The 22,093-nt window shown below is 45.8% G+C and overlaps 1 protein-coding gene across 1 annotated transcript in view; it reads left to right on the top strand.

Annotated features, from left to right (window-relative positions):
- Positions 1–22,093, top strand: part of TNFSF8 (TNF superfamily member 8) — a 32,875-nt gene that overhangs the window by 1,633 nt on the left and 9,149 nt on the right. The window contains exon 2 of the mRNA XM_075560382.1: positions 9,895–9,940. Coding sequence (XP_075416497.1) covers positions 9,895–9,940 — 46 coding nt within the window. The remainder of the gene's footprint in view (positions 1–9,894; positions 9,941–22,093) is intronic.

Genomic DNA, 22,093 nt, shown 5'->3' with positions numbered 1-22,093 from the left:
ATGGGATGGGAGAGAGAAAAGAAAGAAGAAAAGGAAGGGAAAGGAAAGAGAGACAAAGGCAAGACGGGGATGGGGGTCGGAAGGGGAGGGTGATGACATACCTGTGTGGAGCTCGAGAGAACTCCAGAATGGAACTCATTCAAATCCACCTTTTGTTGAGCTGATTCCTCCCCGGCACAATTGGAGTGGCTGTTTCTGCCTCGTTTTCACAGGTGTGGAGAACGAGGACTAGCGAGGGAACAGTTTGCACTAAGTCTTGTCCTTAGAAAGCGGTAGCTATAAGACTGCTTAGTTTCTTAAGGAGAACAGCATCCTTTTGTCGACACAGGTACAGAAACACCTAGAAACTTTTCCACCTCTATTTTCGGCAGCTTTTTCTTCTGGTGCATCCATTTCCTTGATTTATTTATCATTTTGGAAACCAAAGGACTAGCTTGACAGCGTAATTGTGCGGCCTGGTGTGATGACTCCCCAGCCTGAGGAAAATCAATCGCATCCTTAGAATCTAAGGCCTCTGCCATCAAAAGGAATAGTGTTATTAAGTGCTAAGTGTGCAATTTACATCATCTGTCAACAATTTGTTCTGACATTACCCGTTACAACAATGAAAAAGAAAGAGTTAGTCCTTTGAGCTTGGACCAAGAGGAAGACTTTCTGTAGGAAGAGGGAAGAGAGGCAGGTGTTAGGACAGGTAGACCTTAGGAAAGGCTGTAACACAGTGGTGCTCCACCTTCCTAATGCCGGGACCCTTTAATGCAGTTCCTCATATTGTGGTGACCCCACCCAACCATAACATTATTTTCGTTGCTACTTCATCACTGTCATTTTGCTACTGTGATGAACTGGGTGTCCCCTGTAAAAGGATCGTTCGACCTTCAAAAGGGTCACGATCCACAGGTTGAGAACCGCTGCACAAGCCCTCTGGGAGGTAAATTCATGGGAAATATCCAAAAAACGTAAACTCACAACCCGTTACTTAAAATAAAATGGGTTGATAGGAACACTCTATGGGTGACTTTTTAGTCTAAGAAGTCACAGTTCTAGATTAAAAGGATCTAGCGTTTAAAGCAAAAAACATCTACAAGCAATAATAGTGACAGAAAGTAGGCTCACAGAGCTCCCTTGAGATCACAAATTGGGGAGAGAGATTTATCCAGGGAGCTCTAACAACACCTCACTGGGTATTGGTGTTTGGGGTTGGCTTGGGAAAGGTGAACAATTTCCAGTAAGTGAAGAAGTAACAGCAGAAGAGAAGGCATTCCTAGCCAGTGGAACCAAACCAAAAACCCCAACTCACTGCCAGGGATCCAAGGGCCGCTCACGGCAACTGGCCCCGTCAGTTTCCGAGACTGTAACTGTTTATGGAAGTAGAAAGCCCTGTCTTTCTCTGTAGGAGCCACTGCTGGTTTCGAACTGTGGACTTGACAGATAACAACCCCACTTATCACCATTGTGCCACTATCATGCTCTGCATCAAGGTATCAAGGAGAGAAGATGCAAGACATACAGGAAAATGAACAAAGATCATCTTCGTAACTATGGTTAAGCTCAAAACCAAACCCTTTCGGAGAGACTAAGAAGAACGTAGATTTCAAATTCAAATACTTATTGAGCATCTATCTATTATGAACAGGATATTGTTCTAAGTACTAGGGATATGGTTCTGAACAAAATCTCTGTTTTCATGTTGCTTCTAGAACTCACTAGTTAGTGATTTCTTTAAAGTGTCCGTGGAGGTTGCCTTTTATGGTCATTTAAGCCATATATTAATTATAAAATATTACAACCTCATAGTTTAAGACAAACAAATAACTAGTGAACAGAAAGGAAAGCAGAAGTTGTTCATACGCTCCCAACACAACCACGACTCCTCTTCCCTGAGATAGTAACCATTAACCGCTTCTTGTGGGTCCTCACAAAGTCTGGGGACCATAGTGCACACGTCCTTACAGTAAAGCAGAAAATGTGCACCTTGCTCGATTCACTTGGCAGCATCTCTTGGAAGCATTTCCATGTTGATACAAAGAAGTCCATGCCATCCTCTTAAAGAGTTGCACAGTGTCCTCTTATACAGACACTCCATCATTTATTTTAGCTGTGTCCAGGGAAGGACCCGCTCCATCATTTATCTTAGCTGTGTCCAGGGAAGGACACTTATCTTATTTTCTATGTCTTTCTCCTCCTGAGCACACAATGGTGATTGTTTCCATAGGATAAATTCTGGTAGGAGGAAGGGAAAGTGAAATTTCATTTCAGTAAATAGTGACAATCAGAAGTAAAAGTTCTACCAAGATGACACACCTCTTCACTCGTATGTAGGAAACAAAAGAAAATTGGTTTATTATTGAGTACCCATATAGAGTAATCTACAGGAGAATAGAGTCATGATGAAATGGCACCTAATACAGACAGCAAGGAAAAGAACATCAATGTTCTTATGGTGTAACTCCTTGAGATAAAGGGCTGTATAGTAAGATAGACTTTTTAGTTAACTGCGTGAGATTCAAGTTCACCCAGAGGCACCTTGAAGGAAGTACTGGTGATCAGCCCTGGAACCCCCGGTGGAGCGCAGGTCCAGTCAGACACACCTGAAAGCACCACGAGTCGGGGTCCACATGACACTACTTTGTTTACGGTTATCACGTGCTCCATCACGGAGGCACATCCGCATTGGAAAATTGGAGACTTGGGCTCAGCTAATCCCTGGAGATATCCAGGTCCATTCCAAACTGCTAGCACTAGGGCTCAGGATCAGCATGATTTCAAGGATCCCTTTCAAGACAGGCAGAGACAGCAGCTGTCGCCTTGCCATTGATAAACAAAGAAAAGGGCATTTTGATTGATTCTGACAACACTAGTCTCCTTTCGCGTGAACAGCTCAGTGTCTGTTTAGGGGCGGTCATTACTGGTGATGGTGAGACTGTTTGGGGTTGTTGTTTAAGCTCAGAAACATGTGCTTGTGAAACCTGGAATATAAAGATGATGGAGTTTATCATGGATTTTTGGAAACCACCTCATAGCTGGCTGAGTGGAAATAGCAGTGACGCTTCCTTTCACCTAGATTATTCCCCACACTGGGTATCCTTTGATTTATCAGTCTTAAAATAAAAAATCACTAAGAACCATATCAAGAGCAAACCCTGAGCTGAGCTGAGCTGAGCTGAGATGGAGGTCTGGCAGGACCTCTATCTCCGAAGAGCCTTGTCAAATTGAGCCGAGGACACCCAAATGCCAAGAGCTTCACTGCGGATAGAATAACACACGGCACACAGACCAGAAGAGAGATGGGAATCTTTGGGATGATGAAGGAGCTTGCAGAACAGGAAAAGTGTTTGTTTGTTTGTTTGGGTTTATCTTAACCTTGCATGTTGTTATAACAAGTGCAATTAGGAAACTGCATTTAGAAATTAAACATATTGGTTAGAAATACGACATGTCATACTCCATCCCAGACCTACTGCTTTGGTTTGCTAGTGCTGTGACAGCAGGGATTTCACAAGTGGTGACTTGAACCAACAGAAGTGTCTGGCCTCCCAGTTTGGAGGGTTGGGCGTCTGATTTCAGGTCATCAAGGCTATTGGAAATCTCCCTGCTGGTTCCCGGGGGCAATTCTTACTTCTGTAGCCAACCATCTTGGAGTTCCCAGCTTTAGGTTACTCTGTCATCCTCAGATGGTGTGGGTCTTCTCCTTGCCTGCCTTCTTCTGCATGTCCTCTGGTCTCTTACATTTCAAGTCAGTTAGTGTAGCACACCCTATACTGCTAAGGCCCTATTAACACAACAAAGAACATTATAGGCCCAAATGAGATGACATCCACAGGCATTGGGTTTAGGATTTATAGCATATATTATAGGGGACACAATTCAATCCATAACACCTGCTTCATCAAAATCTTCATCTAGGAAGATATGTGAGTTTTAGGCACATTAAAATGTGAGACATGTTGAATAAGTAATCTTCCCCTGTCCTTTTCTTATTGTCTCTTATACCAGTGATTGTTTTTTGAAGGGTCCAGGCTAGTTCTGTTATAGGATGTTTCACAGTCGACATTGGTCTTAGTATATATATCCTTGCGATGAAAGTTAGATGAAGTTGTTTTGGCCAATATAGTACATAAATCTACTCACTGCCAGCAAGTCTCTTCCTACTCGTAGTGAGCCCATAGGAAAGGTTGGAACTGCTCCTTGGGGCCTCCTGGACTATAAATCTCTACGGGAGCAGACTGCTCGGTATTTCTCCCTGAGTTGCTTGTGGCTTCGAACGGCTGACCTTGAGGTTCGCAGCCTGACACAGGCACCACTATACCGCCAGGGTTCCTTAGGAGGAGTTAATGGACTGCACTTATCATAGTTCCTGGGACATACACAGTGCTTGCCTTTCGCAGCCCAATCCAAACCCACAGAGATACCAGGAGCCTAAAAAAGTACAGAAGGATTCTATGATTCATATACAGAATATTATATGATTCCTAGTGTCTCACCGCTAGACATGCATATCAAGTTGTCCCCTTATTGGTGAAGATACATTTAGTCACTTGATTCAGGTGATGACTCCTGGATAGCTCTTTTGTAGAATATATGTTTTCTATGGCTAAAATACAAATATTCTCCCCTCAATGGTTTTGCCATTCCTTGGCAATCCGGGTCTGAATCAATTAATGTACTGGGAGTGGACTAATGATGATTATCTCATCATAATCTTTCCACACTTCTTATCATTTGTGTTAGTCCAGGTTGACTAGAGAAACAAATCCAGAGACACTTATACGTGAGTTAGAGAGAACCTTATATCAAAGGGCAATTATGCATTAAGAAAACATCCCAGCCCAGATCAGATCAAGTCCATGAGTCCGATATTACCCCATATGTCAATACTAGTCCATAAACTCCTCTTTAGATTCACACAGTCATGCAATGATGCTGAATGCAGGAAGATCACAGGCCAGTGGGTGGAAAGTCTTGTGGATTCAGTGGTGATGGAAGCACCTCAGTGCTGGTGTGGTAGCTCCACGTGGCTTGTCAGCAGGAAGACGAAGCAGGTGGGGGTGTCCCCCACCTCCAGGGAGGAAAACAGGAGTTCCATGGATAATCTGCAGGAGAAAACCATGCCCACACAGAGGCCTCGTTGACTGTGGCCTGATTGGCTGCCTAGACTCCACCTTTCACAAGTTGACAGGAGGTGATATAACTGTCAGAGCCTTTCTCTGAAGAGAGGAGTTCTCCAGTGGGGGAACCATCGTCAGTACAGGTCAGGAGGTAGGGGACTCCAGGGGAAGCAAAAGAAGGAGCCGAGGCACCACTCCAAATGGATGGTGTGAGGCGAGCAGTGGTGGTGTCCAAGCAGAAGTCAGCTCAGATCGTCCAGGGGACAGAAGGATGCAGGCCTAGACAAGACAAGCTGATGGAGGAGGCCCCGCCATGTTTGAAGTAGGAGGGACATTTCTAAACACTTATCTAAGTCCAACTCCATATTCAGGCCTGGGGAAAGGAAGATTTCTGGTTGCCTATTGAGTGAGCTTTATGCCCTTGCTGCACAAGGAGGGTCAAGGTCCAATTACAAACCTAACACCTCATTACAGACCTACTGAATCTGCATCTGCATTTAAATAAGATCCCAAGTTGATTCTTATGCCCTTGAAAGTGTGAAAGTGTGTACCACTGATGGTATCGTAGGTTGAGTTTGGCTGTTAACCACAAGGTCATCAGTTTGACTCTACCAGTGGCTCAGAGGAAGACAGATGAGGCTGTTTCCTACTGTAAAACTTTACAGCTTCTGAAAACCTACAGAGCAGTTCTACTCTGTCTTATACGGTCGGTATGACTCAGAACTGACTCCAGGGCCATTTCTTTGTTTAAGTGTAAAACGCTTTAAGCAGCACTGGTATGTCTGTGGGATAAGCAGTGAGCGCCTAATCACAGGTTGGCAGTTCAAATCTACTAGTCGCTCCAAAGGAAAAGGCTGAGGCTAAGGGCTCCATAAAGATGTATAATCCCAGAAAACTGCAAGTAGTTATCACTCTACGCCAGTGGCTTGGGATTGGTCCAATTCCTGCTTTGTTTAACCATGCCAAACCAGTTGTTCCCAATGAAAAGAGCCTTTTGTCCAGGGCTTTTCTTTGAAGTCCATTCACTTGCCCATCAAGCCTCAGTTTGCTGTAGGTCGTAGAACCATTTGTTCTGGTTTGACTCACTGAGAATCTGCATTTTTCAGTCCAGACAAGCCAATCGGAATCTACAGTTCAACTAACAAGCTCTTCAGTGGACTCAGAAAGATATCTATGTCGAATCGCCTGGGCATCTTGTTCAAGTGTGCACTCAGATTCAAACACTGCCTGGCTCTACAGAGGCAGGATGGCGTGGTAGTTAAGAGCATTACCTTCAGAGTCAACACACGCCTTCCTCGGCCATTCACTACCTAGGGAACCTTCTCCAATTAGGTTACGTCTCTAAATCTTCATCAGTTGCTAATTCTTAGGGTCAAAATCATGGCCAAATGAAATAATGCATCAAAAGCATGCAACCTCAGGAGTACTGTCAGGTAAGTCTCATGAAAAGCTTGGGATAAACCTAGCTTAAAAATAAAAGAGGCATTCCTGACAAATGCACTCATGGGCCAGGGGTCAGAACCTACTTTAAGAAATAATTGTAAGGCTAGAGAGGGAATGGATAAGGAATTTCTCCTGAGATATTCCAGAAATCAGTTGTCTGTAATAAATTTATATCAAAAGGGGCATGTTTTGGCAAAAGCAAACTGAGGAGTTCATAGTCACTGCACATCATTGTGCTGTGAAAAGAAACTAGCCTTTCAAAATATTGGAACAAATATGATACATCATATTACCTTCAGGCCAAGGTAATACCCCAAATAGCTATCTTTTTCAGACACTTGATAGCATTTTATACGCAGTCCTTTATTTCCATAATGCCTTAGGAAAGATAAGACTCATTAGCCTTCTAATCATCGTGATTAAAGAAGAGGAGGCAACCCTCCTAAATAAGAAGCATGACTGGGTGCAGGTGGCTTCACCTGGGGAAGAAGAGGTTAATGATAACAGGTCTGCCTCCCAAAGCAGGAAGAATATTTTATTGTTGATGACACCCACCATGCCCCACTGAGTCTGAAAGAAAGGGGAAGCACGCTTAAATTAAAACAGACAGAAATGTAGTTGGGTGGTAACCATGGGGACGAGGTTTCCTGAGCTACACAATGGGGCCAGGAATGGCAGGTAAGAATGGCCTTTTGCTGTGTCTGTGTCTGTCCTATGGACTTCCTGACTCAAAGGGAAGTTGCTGAGCAGCATGGTCTGATTCCCCCCCCCCCCCCCCCCCCCCCCCCCCCCCCCCCGTCAGGGCCAAGATTCCCATGCAAAATTAGGGTGAGAATTCTACAATTCTTTAACTCACGCACCCCTGCCATCGAAGGGCTTCCGAGGCTGTAAAGCTTTACAGGAGCAAAACGCTTCATTTTTCTCTTTGGAAAAGATTGGTGCATTTGAACTGCTGGTCCTTGCAGTTCGCAGCCCAACTTGTAACCCATTATCCCAACCCCATGGCTCCTTTGGAGGAGATGACGTTAGGCACTACTCAGAGTACCTGGGGGCATTAACAGTCTTCAGTAAATTTTAACAGTCAAGGTCTCAACCCTAGAAGACTTCAATAACAGAATTTGGGGTTTTGCATTTCTTGTATTTCCTGATGCTTTTTAATTGACAGCCACCTGTTTGAAGTCAGAAAACCCAAAATACCCAAAGGACAGAGCGAAGTTTTCCCTGACCCCCAGTATAAATTTGTCTTCCTCCTCAAGATGTTCTTTAATAAGCTTGCTGTTCATAGTCTAGTTGAAGGTCCATGAAGGTCATCTGGGGCCTTGCCAGAAATAGACGCTCCGACTCCACCTAAGCCAGCGGAATTATAGTTTGCACTGTAATGAGAGCCTTCAGTGAGTTTTCTATGAAGATTGGAGTTTAAGGAATACTCTGTATATCTATATGTTTGTCTGTAGTTTTCAATGACTGCCTCGTCCACTAAACCATAAAATCAATCAGGGTGTCTTTCAATGACTCAACATGCATTTAATGAATGATTCTCTGGTAATTTCCCAACAGCTATTGGCCTCAGGGTTGGCTCCACTGGTCTCGCTGCTGTAGCATTCTCTAGTTGTCCCTGGACACTTCCCTGGGCAGGAGAAAGAGCACTGGCGACTTCAGCAATCCTGGCACCAAATTTAAATGTTGAAGTTGGCCCTTTGTGTCTTTTCATGTTGCACAAACCAGTACACATGCTGGCAGCGAATTAGGTGTTTATAGCAATCTGCAATGCGATTTGTCATCATACAGAGGCAACATGAAGGGGAATTTTGTGATGACAAGTTTTCTGATGAACTGCATGCGTAATTGAGAGACCACAAATGCACACCATAGTTATGTTAAATAGATCTCAACTAACGCAATACAATCATGAAATATTAGAGAGAAGTCAAAACCTGACCAATCAAATCCATCTCCCTTCCCCTGTAAAGCTCAAGTTCAAGTGTTGAAAGTGACTTCGACAGAGCAGGGTTGTGTCGGAGCTTTGTCTCTAGGAGGCCTCCTTGCCTCCAGAGCACACGGGCTGGACCAGCGATGGAGGCATTAGGAAAGAAGCCTTCACTGGGAAGCAAAGGGCATAGCTTCTAGGGAGACAGAAGAATAAAGGGGAACTCCAGAGGGTTCTATCTAGCTGCTCATTCAGAATGCAAAGAAAAGAGTCTGTGGGCAGCTGCTTCCTTCTTGATTTGGTAGAGATTGGAAAGCTCTTTTGTCCATGGTGTCCCTGCTCCCCTTCTCTATGTCTTCCCTGAGATGTTAGTTCGGCACACTGTTGTAGATCAGTCTGGCCAGGTTCAACCATGAGCGTCCATTCTTCACTGGGGTCGCTTGAAGAATACCTCCAAGGCTGAGATGGGAGAGGGGAAAGAGGCAAGCAAGGGGCCAGGAATTTTGTCTCAGGACTCTTAGGGAAGAGATCTGTGCCCCAGTCTTCTCCTGTATGTCTCTTACCTGAGCTGAGGTCCACCTGAGCTGGACCTGCCTCTAATCCCCCTTTTAGGAGGCTTCCCTTTCAGAATACATTCCGTTTCTGCCAACGTCCTTACTTATTTGTGTGCTTATTGTCTAATAAATAACCCACAGCACATTCTGTAATTGATACATGTGTATTACATATATATTTATCTTGGTAAGTAGACATCTATTTAATAAATTCAAACATAACAAATCAAAGAGTTTAAGGACTTTGTTTTATTATTTATGTTGTCCTCACAGTGTGGTACATAAACTTTCAAATATATATCTAATAGATGATATCCTCACACTGTCTGGCCTATGAACAATTAATTCAGAATTTCCAACCACGGGAAAAACAGAGCTATACCTTCCCAGGCTTGCTTACAACATACTTTTAACTGTTCAATGAATCAAATACGAAAGAAAAAAAACCACACACTCTTGGTTTTTCTTATGTTCATAGAAGAGGGAGAAAAATGAACACATGTGAAGGGGAAAGGGCAGTGGTTTAGGAATGAGGAATCCCAGCTTTTGGTCCCTAAACTGACAGGACAGTCTGACCTTGTGCCAGTCTCTTTATCGCTCTCAATCCTGGGTTCCTGGTCTGGGAATGGGGAACAATCATCCTTGTCTTGAATTTATGCCAAGGGGGTAAAGACATGGGTAAGAAAATCTTTTGTAAAAACTAAGTCAATGGATATTTTCCTTTAATTTACACGTCAAACTGAAGGTGAATTCTGAATCACACAATCCACTGAGGATAATCAGCATGAAGGGACCGGGAAAGATGAGCTGTTGTGACTGACTGTCATCCTCACGATTGCTTCTTTTTCCTTTCTTTCTCTTCCAGGATTCTTCCATTACCAACCTGGGTGACAGCGCCCCTTACAAAGGAGGTAAGATTTGATATTAGAAGTAAATGTGCAGTGACTCACGCAGATGGCATCATAAGCTATAAAAACTGATTAGTGACCATATACTCTCTGTCAGTGCCCAACCTAACCAGGGGGGGGCAAGGAAGACAGGTCTCAGGGCTGAGCTGATGTCTCTAGATTCATTTCGTGGCCAATGCTATTGTCCCCACCGATTTTCCCACCAGAAACCGACAGTCCCACGAGTGAAAATCCCTACCTCAGATACAGGATATTGCATAGGTACTACCAGGAACACAAAGTAAGATACTTTAAGAGCTTGAAATCTAGAGTTGGGTTATTGAGTATAGATCTTGACTCCCCTTTGCACCTTAGAGCCTCAATTTCTCATCTATAAAACGGGGGTAATAATATTCACCTAAAGCACATATTGGAGAAGCCAGTTAAATCATGTTCGTGGATTTCTTAGCACAGTAACTAGTACATTGTAATCATCGAATAACTGGTATTAGCCAACATGGATAGGGAAGTTTAGGACACAGGAAAACGAACTGCAGGGTTCCCACATTTCTAACCACGCTGATTGAATGAATGCTTTGTCTCCTGTAGTCCCAGAAAGGGGATGTGCAGAATTCAGTGAGCACTGGAAATATTGAGATAATCCAATTTGTATTTTCATTTACACAAGGGGGTAAGCTAGGTTCCGAGAAGGAACGTATCTTGCTGAAGGCCATACAGAACCAACTCGAGAATCCAGATGTCCTTATGTTTAATGCAGCATTCTTTCTATACAAGAACACTAACCTAATATTAGCCTCTCGGCTTTATCTCCCCCCCACACACACACACACCTTGGATTGACTGTGTTTATCCCCACAGTTTCATTCGCATATAATCCGCACAGCATACAATGAAATGGTTCAGTCATATGCGCGCGGTTGTACAGTCATCACCACGATCCATTTTAGAGCACGGTTATCGTTCTTGTATTCATAGTGATCAGCTCCCATCTCCCTTCATCTTCCCCTGCTAGACCCGCAAGGAACCATTAATCCAGTTACTATCTTTATGGATTTATGTGTCCTGGATTTCACATACAGAGAAACATTTTTTTAAATGAACAGTAATTAATAACAAAGTAAAACATCAAAACCCCAATCGAAAAGAAAGCAGGAAATCTTAAAAATTAGAACAAATGTAAATGGATCATAAGGGACATCAGATGATGGGGTGCTAAATTATAACCGAACTGCATCTGCACCAACCCACTTTCCAAATCGTTCTGCATGAGAGCAAGACTATTCACATCCCTAGTTCATGGTTAGATGGGATTCACCGGGGGCTTCATCTACATGTGTTTCCTCTTCCCTTTTATTCTTAAACTGAAACAGCTTTAAAATGGGTCAAAAGGGAGATCAAATGATGACATCACCTTTTAACCTAACTACATCCACCATAATCCAGGTTACAATGCTCTCTGATAACAAGGGCATTCACAACTCTCAACTATGGTCAAAGGGGATTCACGGGAAGTTCATTCCATGTGTGGGCCCTATGGGTGGATCTGGGGCTTCCCCTGCCATCCATAGCCTTCTGATACCATTCCCTCCTTTAGATTTGGATTATATTACTTACAATTCTTGATCACACCAGTTGGTGTGAGCTCTCTAATCTTTAGAATCTAAATCCCAAATATAGTTGTTCAATCTGACAGCCCCAAGGAAAACAGAAAAGGAGACTGGGTGGATGGATCCCCATGGACACCAGTTAGAGACATCAGCTCATTCTTGGGATCAGAGGACACGGGTGTCTCGACATAACTCCCCATACCGACACCATCACACTTGGAATTCTCCTTCACACTGCTCTTGGCCATGCCTTTCCTGCTCTCTGTCAGCCAGAAACTTTCAGTAGGAGCCAAAGACCCTAACAGATAAACACTCTGGATCTTTCAGAGCAGACCAATAATAGACATTTTGTCAACAATTTACTATTTAGCATGCCACCTCAACTCCTATACTTCCCGTGTAGACAAATAGTAGCCTTAGTGAAGAAAGGCTCATGGTATTGAGCAGACATCAGTGAATCGCCAGAAAATAAACATTCTGGGCTTTGGGGGGTCAATGAGGTCTCTGTCCCGTCTACTCAACTTCACCACTCCCGGATTGAATTGCCAGAGACTCCCTGTAAGAGACGGGTTCTAGCTGTCTCTAGACAAAGTTTTAGTTTGAGAAAGCAGTAGAGGGTTGAATTTGGTGACTATTTGGATATTTGAACTCACCAACTTCTTTAGTGGATCCAGCACCGACTTTGGATTCCAACACACTCATAGAGCCTTGCACTAAGCAAAGCAAACTGAATGAAGGTAAACACACACATGTATGCACACACACACGCGCACACACACACACACACACACACACATCCCTCGACCGTTCACCATCACTGCTTCCTCCCAGAGTCTTCAGGTGGGATGGGAGCATTCACCTTATCAGTGGGTGAAGTCATCCTTAACAGAATCATGACCGCAATCACAAAAGTCCTTTGGATGAAACAATGGTACTGTTGCCACTCAGGGTTCCAGCTCTGTCACTTACAGAGCACCTCAATCATAGGTGGCCAACCCCAGAGCTTCTGGCTGGTGCTGCTGGCCGAATGACAACGTTTTCACCCATCCAGAATGGAGTGGGGAAAAGGACAAGAGAGTCCCTTTGGCACATAAACCCACTGCTATGGAATCGATTCCGTCTCACATAGACCCAATGTAGTGTTTCTGAGGTTCTACGTCTGCACGCGAGTAGACAGCTTCACCTTCCTCCCAAGGAGCAGCCCATGGGTTTGAACTTCCAACCTCGGGTTAACAGTCCAACACTTACTGACAGCGCCACAAAGGCTTTGGGTTTCACATAACCAGTTGTATTGAGTATAGGGGTATGTCTTTTTTTTCTGAGAGCATGTTCTTTCTGCACTATTTGGTGTTGAATGCATAATTGTGTTTCCTTTATAACACAGAGGTGCTAGAGATGGCAGTTCAGCTGCATTGCTTTCTTGTCGTGGTTGTTTCATTTCAATGGTCATAATAGGCATCTCAGCACTGACCCTGGAATGTTCATTTCGGGGGGAAAGTTCTTGGATCTGTGAAAACCCAAATTTGGGAAACCGTGGACTAGTTTAGTTGCTGTGTTCCTTCCTCTCGGATACAGTTATGATTCTTATGTTGCTGATTCAGGATTGCAAATAGCAAAATAGGAACTCACCCCAAACCGATTGTAATTCACACACCATGTTTCCACACCAGAAATGTCTTCAAATGCTAGCATAACCTCCCCCAGGGTGCACCAGATTTGCTAAAGGGCCTCCCTCTGGTTGATCGTGGCTTCCGTGCCATGAGAGTGATGGCTCCCAACCTTCCTCATGCCGCGGCCCTCTCATGTGGGGGTGACCCCCAACCAAAACAGTATTTTCACTGCTACTTCATCACTGTCATTTTACTACCCACAGGTTGAGAACTGCTGCATTAGAGGGTAATCGGGGAATTAATATTCCCATTTGCAGTGCATAAGCCCACAGGGGCGGATCAGCTCTGTCCTTTACGGTAACTACGAGTTGAAATCAACTTCATAACTGTGGACTTGCTTGTTTTCATTCTTATTTGCTGATGCAGAGCTAAGACCCAAGGAATTAAGATGCCTTGTCACAAGGCAGCGAAGGAGTGGGTGGCGGAGCAGTAGCGGGGCTACTGGCATGCAATGCGTCTGCCCTGAGAAACCCATGGCCGCCTGTGTCACTGACTTTCTGTTGTTCGATGTAAGTCTGCCTTCCTCTCAGCTCAGTAAACTGCAGACAAGCAGGTCTACCGTACAGGCGAAGTGGAAACGATAATTGCTTCGAACAAGACCTGGTTCCAGCACTGACCTCAGCACCATCAGACTGTGTCTCTTTGGACAAGTCTTTTCTCATTTCTAGGCCGCATCTCTAACATACAGCAACGTGCAGAAAGAACGGGAAGCCCCCTCCCAGCCTTGACATTTTGTAATCCTCTCACTCTGGCATTCAATCTGTAAAACTAGAGAGGGAAAAACTCAATGGCAGTCTTGGACAAACATGAAACCTGAGCCTCACTCCGTACCAAGTCCATCTGAAGCAGCAGTCAGCTGGCTCTTTCGGAAAAGTCATTGTAAGAGAGTTGTAGGGTTAGCCTGTCCGTTCTCACTGGGGAGTGTAAACTGGGAAGCCAGAGACCTTCCGGGAGCCCTTGGCCACTGGCACGTAGACATCTCTGCCTATTAGCAGAAAGCCCCAGGAGCCAGGGCCACGCACACCCACCAAAGCAACTCAACACAGGGTGACCCTCATCTGCAAGGAAACCACAAAAATCCCAGCCTTTCAGTGATGAAGGAATTTCCGAGTGGGAACACAAGCCTCCCCTTACCAGCCAGCGGGCCGGCTCCTGCCCACTCCACTGACGTGCAGGCTGAAAGCGCCTTTCTCCCCGTAGACAAGCCTGCCGTCACAGACTCTGGAGAAACTCGGGTCATGCTGGTTGTACTTGGCAGAATAAGTTTCGTCCGTTTGTCTCGTCCCTTTTACTAACAAAATGGTCCCACCAAGTGGATGGCAATCCTGATGACCAGGAAAATAACTCTTTAGTCAACTTTTCAAAAGGCTTTCCTTTGACCTTCACGAAGGGGCCCTGCTCATGTGGTGGGTTAGGCTTCAGGCTGCTCACCACAAAGGCCACCTGTGGAGCCCACCGGCCCCTCCATTGGAGAAAGCTGAGGCTGCCTGCGCTTGTCAAGACTGGCAGTCTCCAAAGTCGATAGCGGGTTACTCCGAGTCGGAATCAATATGATGGGAGTGGAGTTGGTTGTTGTTTGTAAGTATGTCTGAGCATCTGGCAGAGTGGCAATAAGGAACGTCAACGGGACGTGCAGGATGTGCTGAGGGCTTGGCGGTTCATTCATTCGGCCCTCACAACAACTCTCTACGGAAAGGTGCCAGCCACACGTTATAAAGGAGAGGTGACCGGCACTGAGGAGTTGACTGACTTGCCTAAGATTGCCCAGTGAGTAAGAAGTGGGGAAAGACCTCAAATTCAGGCTAATCTCCTTGGCCGCCCTAATGCTTAGCTGGGTCAGACATCTAGGGAAACATATTGTGCTTTGCCGTAGTGCCTCTACCAGCCAGCTCTCCCCATCTAAGCACTGTTCCCACACTCCTGGGCTTCCTCTGCACCTGCTCCCCCAGCTGCTTGCTTTCATGACCCTGCAGTGCCCTCGGTTCTCAAGTTCTGGGACACAGGGCCATTCGGGAGACCATACATGTGGGTTTGTAAATGAGATGAAGTGGTGGAGAAAAAGGGGGGCCTGGATCCAGGATCTAGAGGCTAGGTTTAAGCCTAAGCTTCACAACCAGTGTTATGTGACCTTGGATGATTTCCTCCCCACTACCGGCCAGGTGAAGAGGTTTCTGTCTTCCCTTGAAGTGTTGTGTGGGGTTTCTAAAGGCCCGTATTGTCTGTTGGCTGCCCTCGAGCCAATCTCTGATTGAAGGTAACCAGGTGTGTGAAATGACTGGGCTGTTGGGATTCATACTTTGGGCTTTCATTGGATGATTTTGGGAAGTAGATGATCAGGCCATTCTACCTAGTCTGTCTTGGTCTGGGAGCTTCTCCGAACCCTGTTCAACAGCATAGCAATACTCAGTCTCCACGGACAGGCAGGAGGTACTGTGGGTGGGGTGCACTAGCTACGGATCAAACCCACATCTCCCCCATAAAAGGGGAAAGTCCTTCCATGAAACCACCTCTGCCCTCACTCTCCAGGTCCTCCCAGACCACCCATGGGTCCTAACAACCCTGCCAGCGTGCTCCCTCTCCACCTCCACACACACACACACACACACACGCACCTGGATTCAGACTCCATGTGAAGATGCAGCCCAAAGGCAGACCTGGATTCTAAATTGAATCTCACCTACCTTCCCATTGGGAGCCATGGTGGTGTCGTTGGCTACACATTGGGCTGCTAAGCACCAAGTCACCTTTTCCAACCCACCAGCAGCTCCACAGGAGAGATGAAACTTTCTGTCCCTCTTTCAAGATGTGTAGTCTCAGAAACCCTAGGGAGCACTTCTACTCTGCCCTATAACATCCCTAGGGGTAGAAATCCGCTTAATGGCAGTTGGTTTGGGTACATTCCAGTAGTGGCCCTTGGAACCTTGATATAAGATGCGTTCTCTATCAGAGTCTTGAGTTTCCTCTGACTTGCAAGAAAGGGTGGAGTGGAGGCCAGCTGGGTGGCTAACCTAGCCCTGCCACAGATGTTGTCATGGGCACAATATTCCATGGATCAAATGAATCATTTAGGATTCATCAGCAAGTTTTCTATTCTAATATTTTAGAAACTTGCATAGCTTGACAAGGTATTTTCATACCTCCCCTCCTCCTGCTTAAAAAAAAAAACAAGTGGCCATCAAAGAAACCAAGGGACATGACCTAGCGCACCTCCCCCCATGGGAACAACAGAAGCTGCTGCCGAAGGCAAAGATACTAAGTAGGCTGGATACTCAGCAATGCCCAGTTATCCCTGATTCCAAAAGGCATTAGTCTACGTGGTCCAAGGCCCACCAAGCACCATACGTAAGGCAGAAGGGGCACAGAGGAGAGCAGCAGACCCTCTCTTCCCTTCCCTAGAAAGTACGAAAACTGAAAGACCTCACTCCTGTCCAATGGATTGATTTAGATTGAGATGGCCCAGTTCCCCAGTGGGTTTGGCTTTTGTCGTCACAATGAGAGGAGTGCTCCTGCTTGGTGGGGGGGGGGGTACATCTGTTCTGCTCTGAGGTGCCGGCCTCCTTGCTGCTCCACTTACTTTAAACACATCCTTGGGAACCCACTGACATCGAGGTGATCCCCACTCATAACAAGCCTCTAGATGGAGTGGAATGGCCCCACTGAGGTTCAAGGCTGTAAATCTTGACTAAAGCAAACTACCCATCTTTCTCCCACGGAGCTGCTGGTGGCTGAACCTTTGGGTTAGCAGCTGACACTTCAGCGGTTGCACGACCACTGCTGCTTACGTCACTCCAAACCCCTGACCTCACTCATCTTTCCCTTCCAGCAGAGCTAACACAACAAGGGACCTCTGTAGGACAAAAATTAGAGACGAGGCCTCTGGGGAATATAGTGAGGTAGGATCATGGGGAAGCATCCAGCGTGCTAAGGTCACCTACAGCCCATCTCCTCACCTCTGCCACAGGGCGGAGAGAGAAGGGTGAAAGACGGGAGGGAAGGACAAGGAAGCAACCTCTTCATTTCACCCACATCTCACTCTACCACACAGTATTCACACGATTCTGAGGCTAGAGGCGTTTGCAGAGCTCTCCATGTTTCAAATACTGTAGGGGAAGAGAGAGACAGAGACAGAAAGAGAAAGAAAGAGAGAGAGAGAGAGAGAGAGAGAAAGAAAGAAGAAGAAGAAGAAGAGAGAAGAGAGAAGGGAAGGGAAAGGGCCTATTCTGCAAGTCAGGTTCCATTCATTCAAGCTTGCTGGACTCCATGTGAGTTGGTCGGCATTCCTAATCTCAGGAGGATGAGCCCTAGGGCAGGGAATAGGAGCCAGCCATGATGCAGTCCATGTTAGGTGATCAAGACCAGGCTCATTTCTGCCCATTATTTCACATAATTCTCCCAGCACCTCATCAAGCAACATTATTTTCACTTCTGAAAAGGGGGGGAAGCACAACTCAAAAAGGCCGAGTGACTTGTGGCAGACCACGTTGCTAATTCATGGCAGAGGTGCAGTTTGAACATGAGCCAGTCTGATTCCCAGGCCCAACTTTCTAAAGGTGCCACCAAGCCCCCGTCTCTAGAAGACTAGGAAGTGTTTTCAGTGAGTCGTTTAAAATGTTAGCAGGATCAACCAGATTACCCAGACTCACTCTTCCTTTTTCAACTGTAAAACTGCTGCTTAAACACCCCGATGAAGTCCGTTCAACCAGCACATGGTTTAAATGAATTCTAAGCCAGCATCTGTAGAGTCAAATGGACTTCTTTTTTATACTTCAGGAGTTTTGTATTGAAAAGATGCCCCAAATCCAAAGAAACCCTCAGAGGAGTGACATGAATCCCAACCAGATCTCCAGTCAGATGTGCTCATGCTGCAGTGGTATTTCCTGAAAGATTTTTGTAGACCCAGAGCCACTTGATTGTCCTTCAGTGGACAAATGACCCATCCTATAGTGTTCATGTGGCCATCACTAGTTGACCCAGCAGCATCATAGAATGGTCAAGTTGAAACCATAGGAAATGACCCTTAAAGTTAAGGGGTCCCTTTCCATCCCAATTCTATGGAGAATGGTGAGACTCTCCCGAAGAGAACACTGTCGAAACAACTAGATATTCTACCCGAAGGATGGAATTAAGAAATTAGGATATGGTAGATACAGTCATTATAATAATCCTCTCCTTAGAAAGATTAAAATGTTTTCACAGATGGAAGGAGGATTCTGCATGTTTTCCTGTCAGGATCAAATGGCCTCAACCATTTAAGTACATAATTGGGACACTTCCAACCCTCCAACCAATGCCACAAGCTTTGTTTAAATGAACATGTCATCAGTCAGATCACTTTGCTTAGAGGGACTTCTTAGATATGCCATTTCTAATCAGGGAAAGAGGAGTACAGGAAAAAGGAGCTATAATTTTCCAAGTATCTCTTTTAAGTCAGAGACTGCACCAGCCATGACCCCAATTTTAATGCATTTGCATTTGGGATTAGTAGTACTCCCTCTACTTCCAAGTTTACCATGCCGATATCTCAAGGTAGAGTGCGGGGTGAAAGTTTCAGTAAAGCAGACTTACTAGAACAGGGTCCTTTTAACTACCTTGAGCCCCCTCTCTTTCCACCTCGCTTTCCCCTGTGCAAGTGGCCATGACAGGCAGACTGCTATGTCTTTCTCTTCAGGCTTCCAAACAAAGCCCAAGAAAGGAGATCCTTCTAAAAGAGGCCCAAACGGGAAGACGATTTTCAAATACAACTCCTCTGAAAACTTTGTACGTAAAGGAATTTCTAAAGGGCTTGAGTTGTATCAAAGACAGTACGTGCCCGTGAAGCAGAAAGAAGTCCTACCTCCATCATGCACGACCTTGGTCTAGGACAAATGTGCCAATGGGGCCCATTGAGTAGGACATCTGTTATGTGTTCGAGAAACCTGGACAAAAATGATCCTTCCAGAAGCAAGCTGTTCCTAAACCAGAGTAAACTGTGCTGTTCTCCCTGGAAATCTCTAGATGTGAAGATAAAGTCTTCAATGGGGGGTAGAACAATTTGCCCACAAAGGTAGGCAGTTGGACTGTAGCTAACTTCTCCCTTATTACAAACCCTTCTAGAATAAAGTAGAAGGGCCCTGCTAGATCATCATGGCTACACTGTTTCTCAAGAAGTAAGAAAGGACATTGGACCCCAGAGAGCGAGGGTTGTAGGATTCTAAATCCCAAGCAATGAACTCAGCCGCTATTTGCAATTATTTCCTTCCAGCCAAATATTCTATTCTTCAGACTAAGCTCCTTTAATCTCCGGATCACATTCAGCAGGAAAAAAAAAGTCAAGAAAGACTGTCCTTTGCTCTCCATAGCCCCAGCAGTCAACATTCCAGGGATATTACAGGGTTCCAACTCCATGTAATGCCTCCTATTTTTCAGTCACTTCTTCCTGAGCCCGTAATTAGAAAGGACAGTCAGAGCATGGACTCTCAGGATGAGAGCGAGATTTAGGCCCTTTCGCTAACAACCTGTGAAATGCTTGTCTGGCTCCTAGTCCTCCCTTTGAACAATGCTGACTGGCAAGATCTTATTGGAGCTGGCAGCTCTCTGTCGGCTTACCACGTGAGCTGAGCGCCCTGAGTTAAGGCCTTTCCATGGCCTCATCCAGAAAAGGGGATGAGAAACATGTTAGTCACTAGCAGAACTCAGTTCCTGCACCACCACGCGGATCCTTCATGCCTGGGCTCCACAGAGCCGGCAGCCCAGTCTTTGTGGTGACGGTCGTGTCCAAGTTAAAGGACAACAATATGCCCTTTTGCAAGGTCACTCCTGTTTTTCCTTCAGCTTGAAGCCATCTGAAAAGATTCTTTCAGAAACACTGAAATACACCTAACCATTTGACTCAGGAAACGCAAAAGCTTCAAAATAGGTAGGGTGTGTGTGGTTTTTTGTTTTGTTTTGTTTTTTTTCCATCCTTACGTTTCTCAGAATTACAACTGAGGTCACCCCACTAAACATGTAAAGACCAAAAGGGAGAAAAAAATTTTAAAGAGCCGCATGTGCGAGAAGCAACAAGTCCGGGCTTGTCCCGCGACCGCCTCCGGTTTACCAAAGTTAGCATCTTGGGTCCTGCCACCAGTGCAGAGAGTGAGGGCCTCAGACCAGAGCCTGGTCTCAGTAAGATGGGCCAGCCTCAGCCCAGGGAAAATGTCTTATCTTGGCATCTTAACTATCTTGCAAATCAATCTGAGAATGGGGGCCTTTGTTATACCAGCCCTGAGGGGACTGGCCAGGCATCTGCATTCACCTCAATTGTTCCACATATACTTCCATAATAACCACAGGCAGAAGAGAAGAGGTTTTCTACTCCCCACAGAGAAACGTCTCAGAAACACAGAAGGACAGCTCTACTCTGTCCATGGGGTCACTATGCGCCAGCATTACCTCAATAGCAGTGACTTTGGGGAATATCCACAGAGGAAGACAAAAAAGATGGACTAGATGGTTCAAACCACAAACACTTAGAGAGAATCTTCGGGATTCTAGACTAAAGCTGGGGAATCCCTCACTGCCCTCAAGTCAATACTGACTCATAGCAACCCTGTAGGACAAGGTAGATCTGGCCCTGTGGGTTTCCAAGAGAGTAATGCCTTATGGGAGCAGAAAGCCCCATCTTTCACCCCTGGCAAAGGGCCCGCTTCTACAGTGGTCTTGGGCCTGATGTTCAGACGCTATCGGAGAGGTAAGCAGCGAAGGGTCAAAGCTCTCTCAAGGCAGAAAACAAACTGCCAGGTGATAGGGGAATTTCAGGCAGCGGGACCAGCAGGTGCCAAGGAGGAATGACAAGTCAGCACAGTGTGTTTGAAGATACTGAAAGCCACCTAACTCCAAAAGAGTGGTCAAAAATCTAGTGGGCCTTAGAGTCAGATAGCTCAGATCCATCTCCACTCCACCACTGAGCGGCTGTGTGAATGCCAACAAGTCACTTAACCTTATAATGCTTCGGGTGCTGGACATGCAGGACAGAAATCATTGTCCTGCCTCTTCTGCGGTGGCTGTAAGAATGGAGGGAAATAATGTATGCAATGTGTTAGCACCCTCCACTGTCATCAAGTTGATTCCGACTCACCATGACCTTGTAGGATAGATAGAGCAGAAGATGCCCCAAGGTTGTTCATCTTGACAGAAGCAGACTGCCTCAGCTTTCTCCCAGGAAGTGGCTGGTGGGTTCAAACTTCTGACTTTTCGGTTAGCAGCCCTGTTAGATCTCTCAAGGAGAGAGATATACCAGCGTGAATTCTTTCTTGCCTGGTTTGTGATCCAAGTGAGTTTTATGAGCGTTAGAAGACGTTGCAGGTTTGTTTACACAGGCACCCAAAGGGCTCCTCACGAACGTGAAGCCGGCCTGGAAACTGCTCGCAAAGTCATGCGGTCGACTCCAGACTCCTGCCTTTACAATTATTCCGTGGGGCGGTGTGGTGGACCCCATTGGCTGAATTGAATTCACCTGACCTAGGTAGTCCAATCCAGGTGCAGCACCCACCCACACATGTACCTGGCAGGAAACCTGAACCTCTGACCATGTGCAGTATGCCACTCCTTTGTTCCCATAGCTCGGACCACTGGGCCTGCGTTAATGGACGTCCCAGCGCCTGTGCTAGACTGCCTAACATTCCCCTCTAAATAGATATGGACCCAAATCTTTGGGATACTGGGTGATGACATCTCTAGCTACTGCCTGCTGACAAAAGGGGTGAAGTGGGGTTTGGGGATCCATACCCTTCCTACTGTGCTAGAAGGGGTTGTCCATTCAGGGCCCAGGATGGATAAGGTTGAGGTGATCCAGGAGATGGTTTTCCTGAAGCTGTATTAAGAGCTGTCCGTCCCTAAAAGTGCCGGGGGCAGCATCACTG

The sequence above is a fragment of the Tenrec ecaudatus genome, chromosome 10, assembly GCF_050624435.1.
Source record: "Tenrec ecaudatus isolate mTenEca1 chromosome 10, mTenEca1.hap1, whole genome shotgun sequence".
Classification (NCBI taxonomy): Eukaryota; Metazoa; Chordata; class Mammalia; order Afrosoricida; family Tenrecidae; genus Tenrec; species Tenrec ecaudatus.
This window is presented reverse-complemented; position numbering and strand designations above follow the sequence as displayed.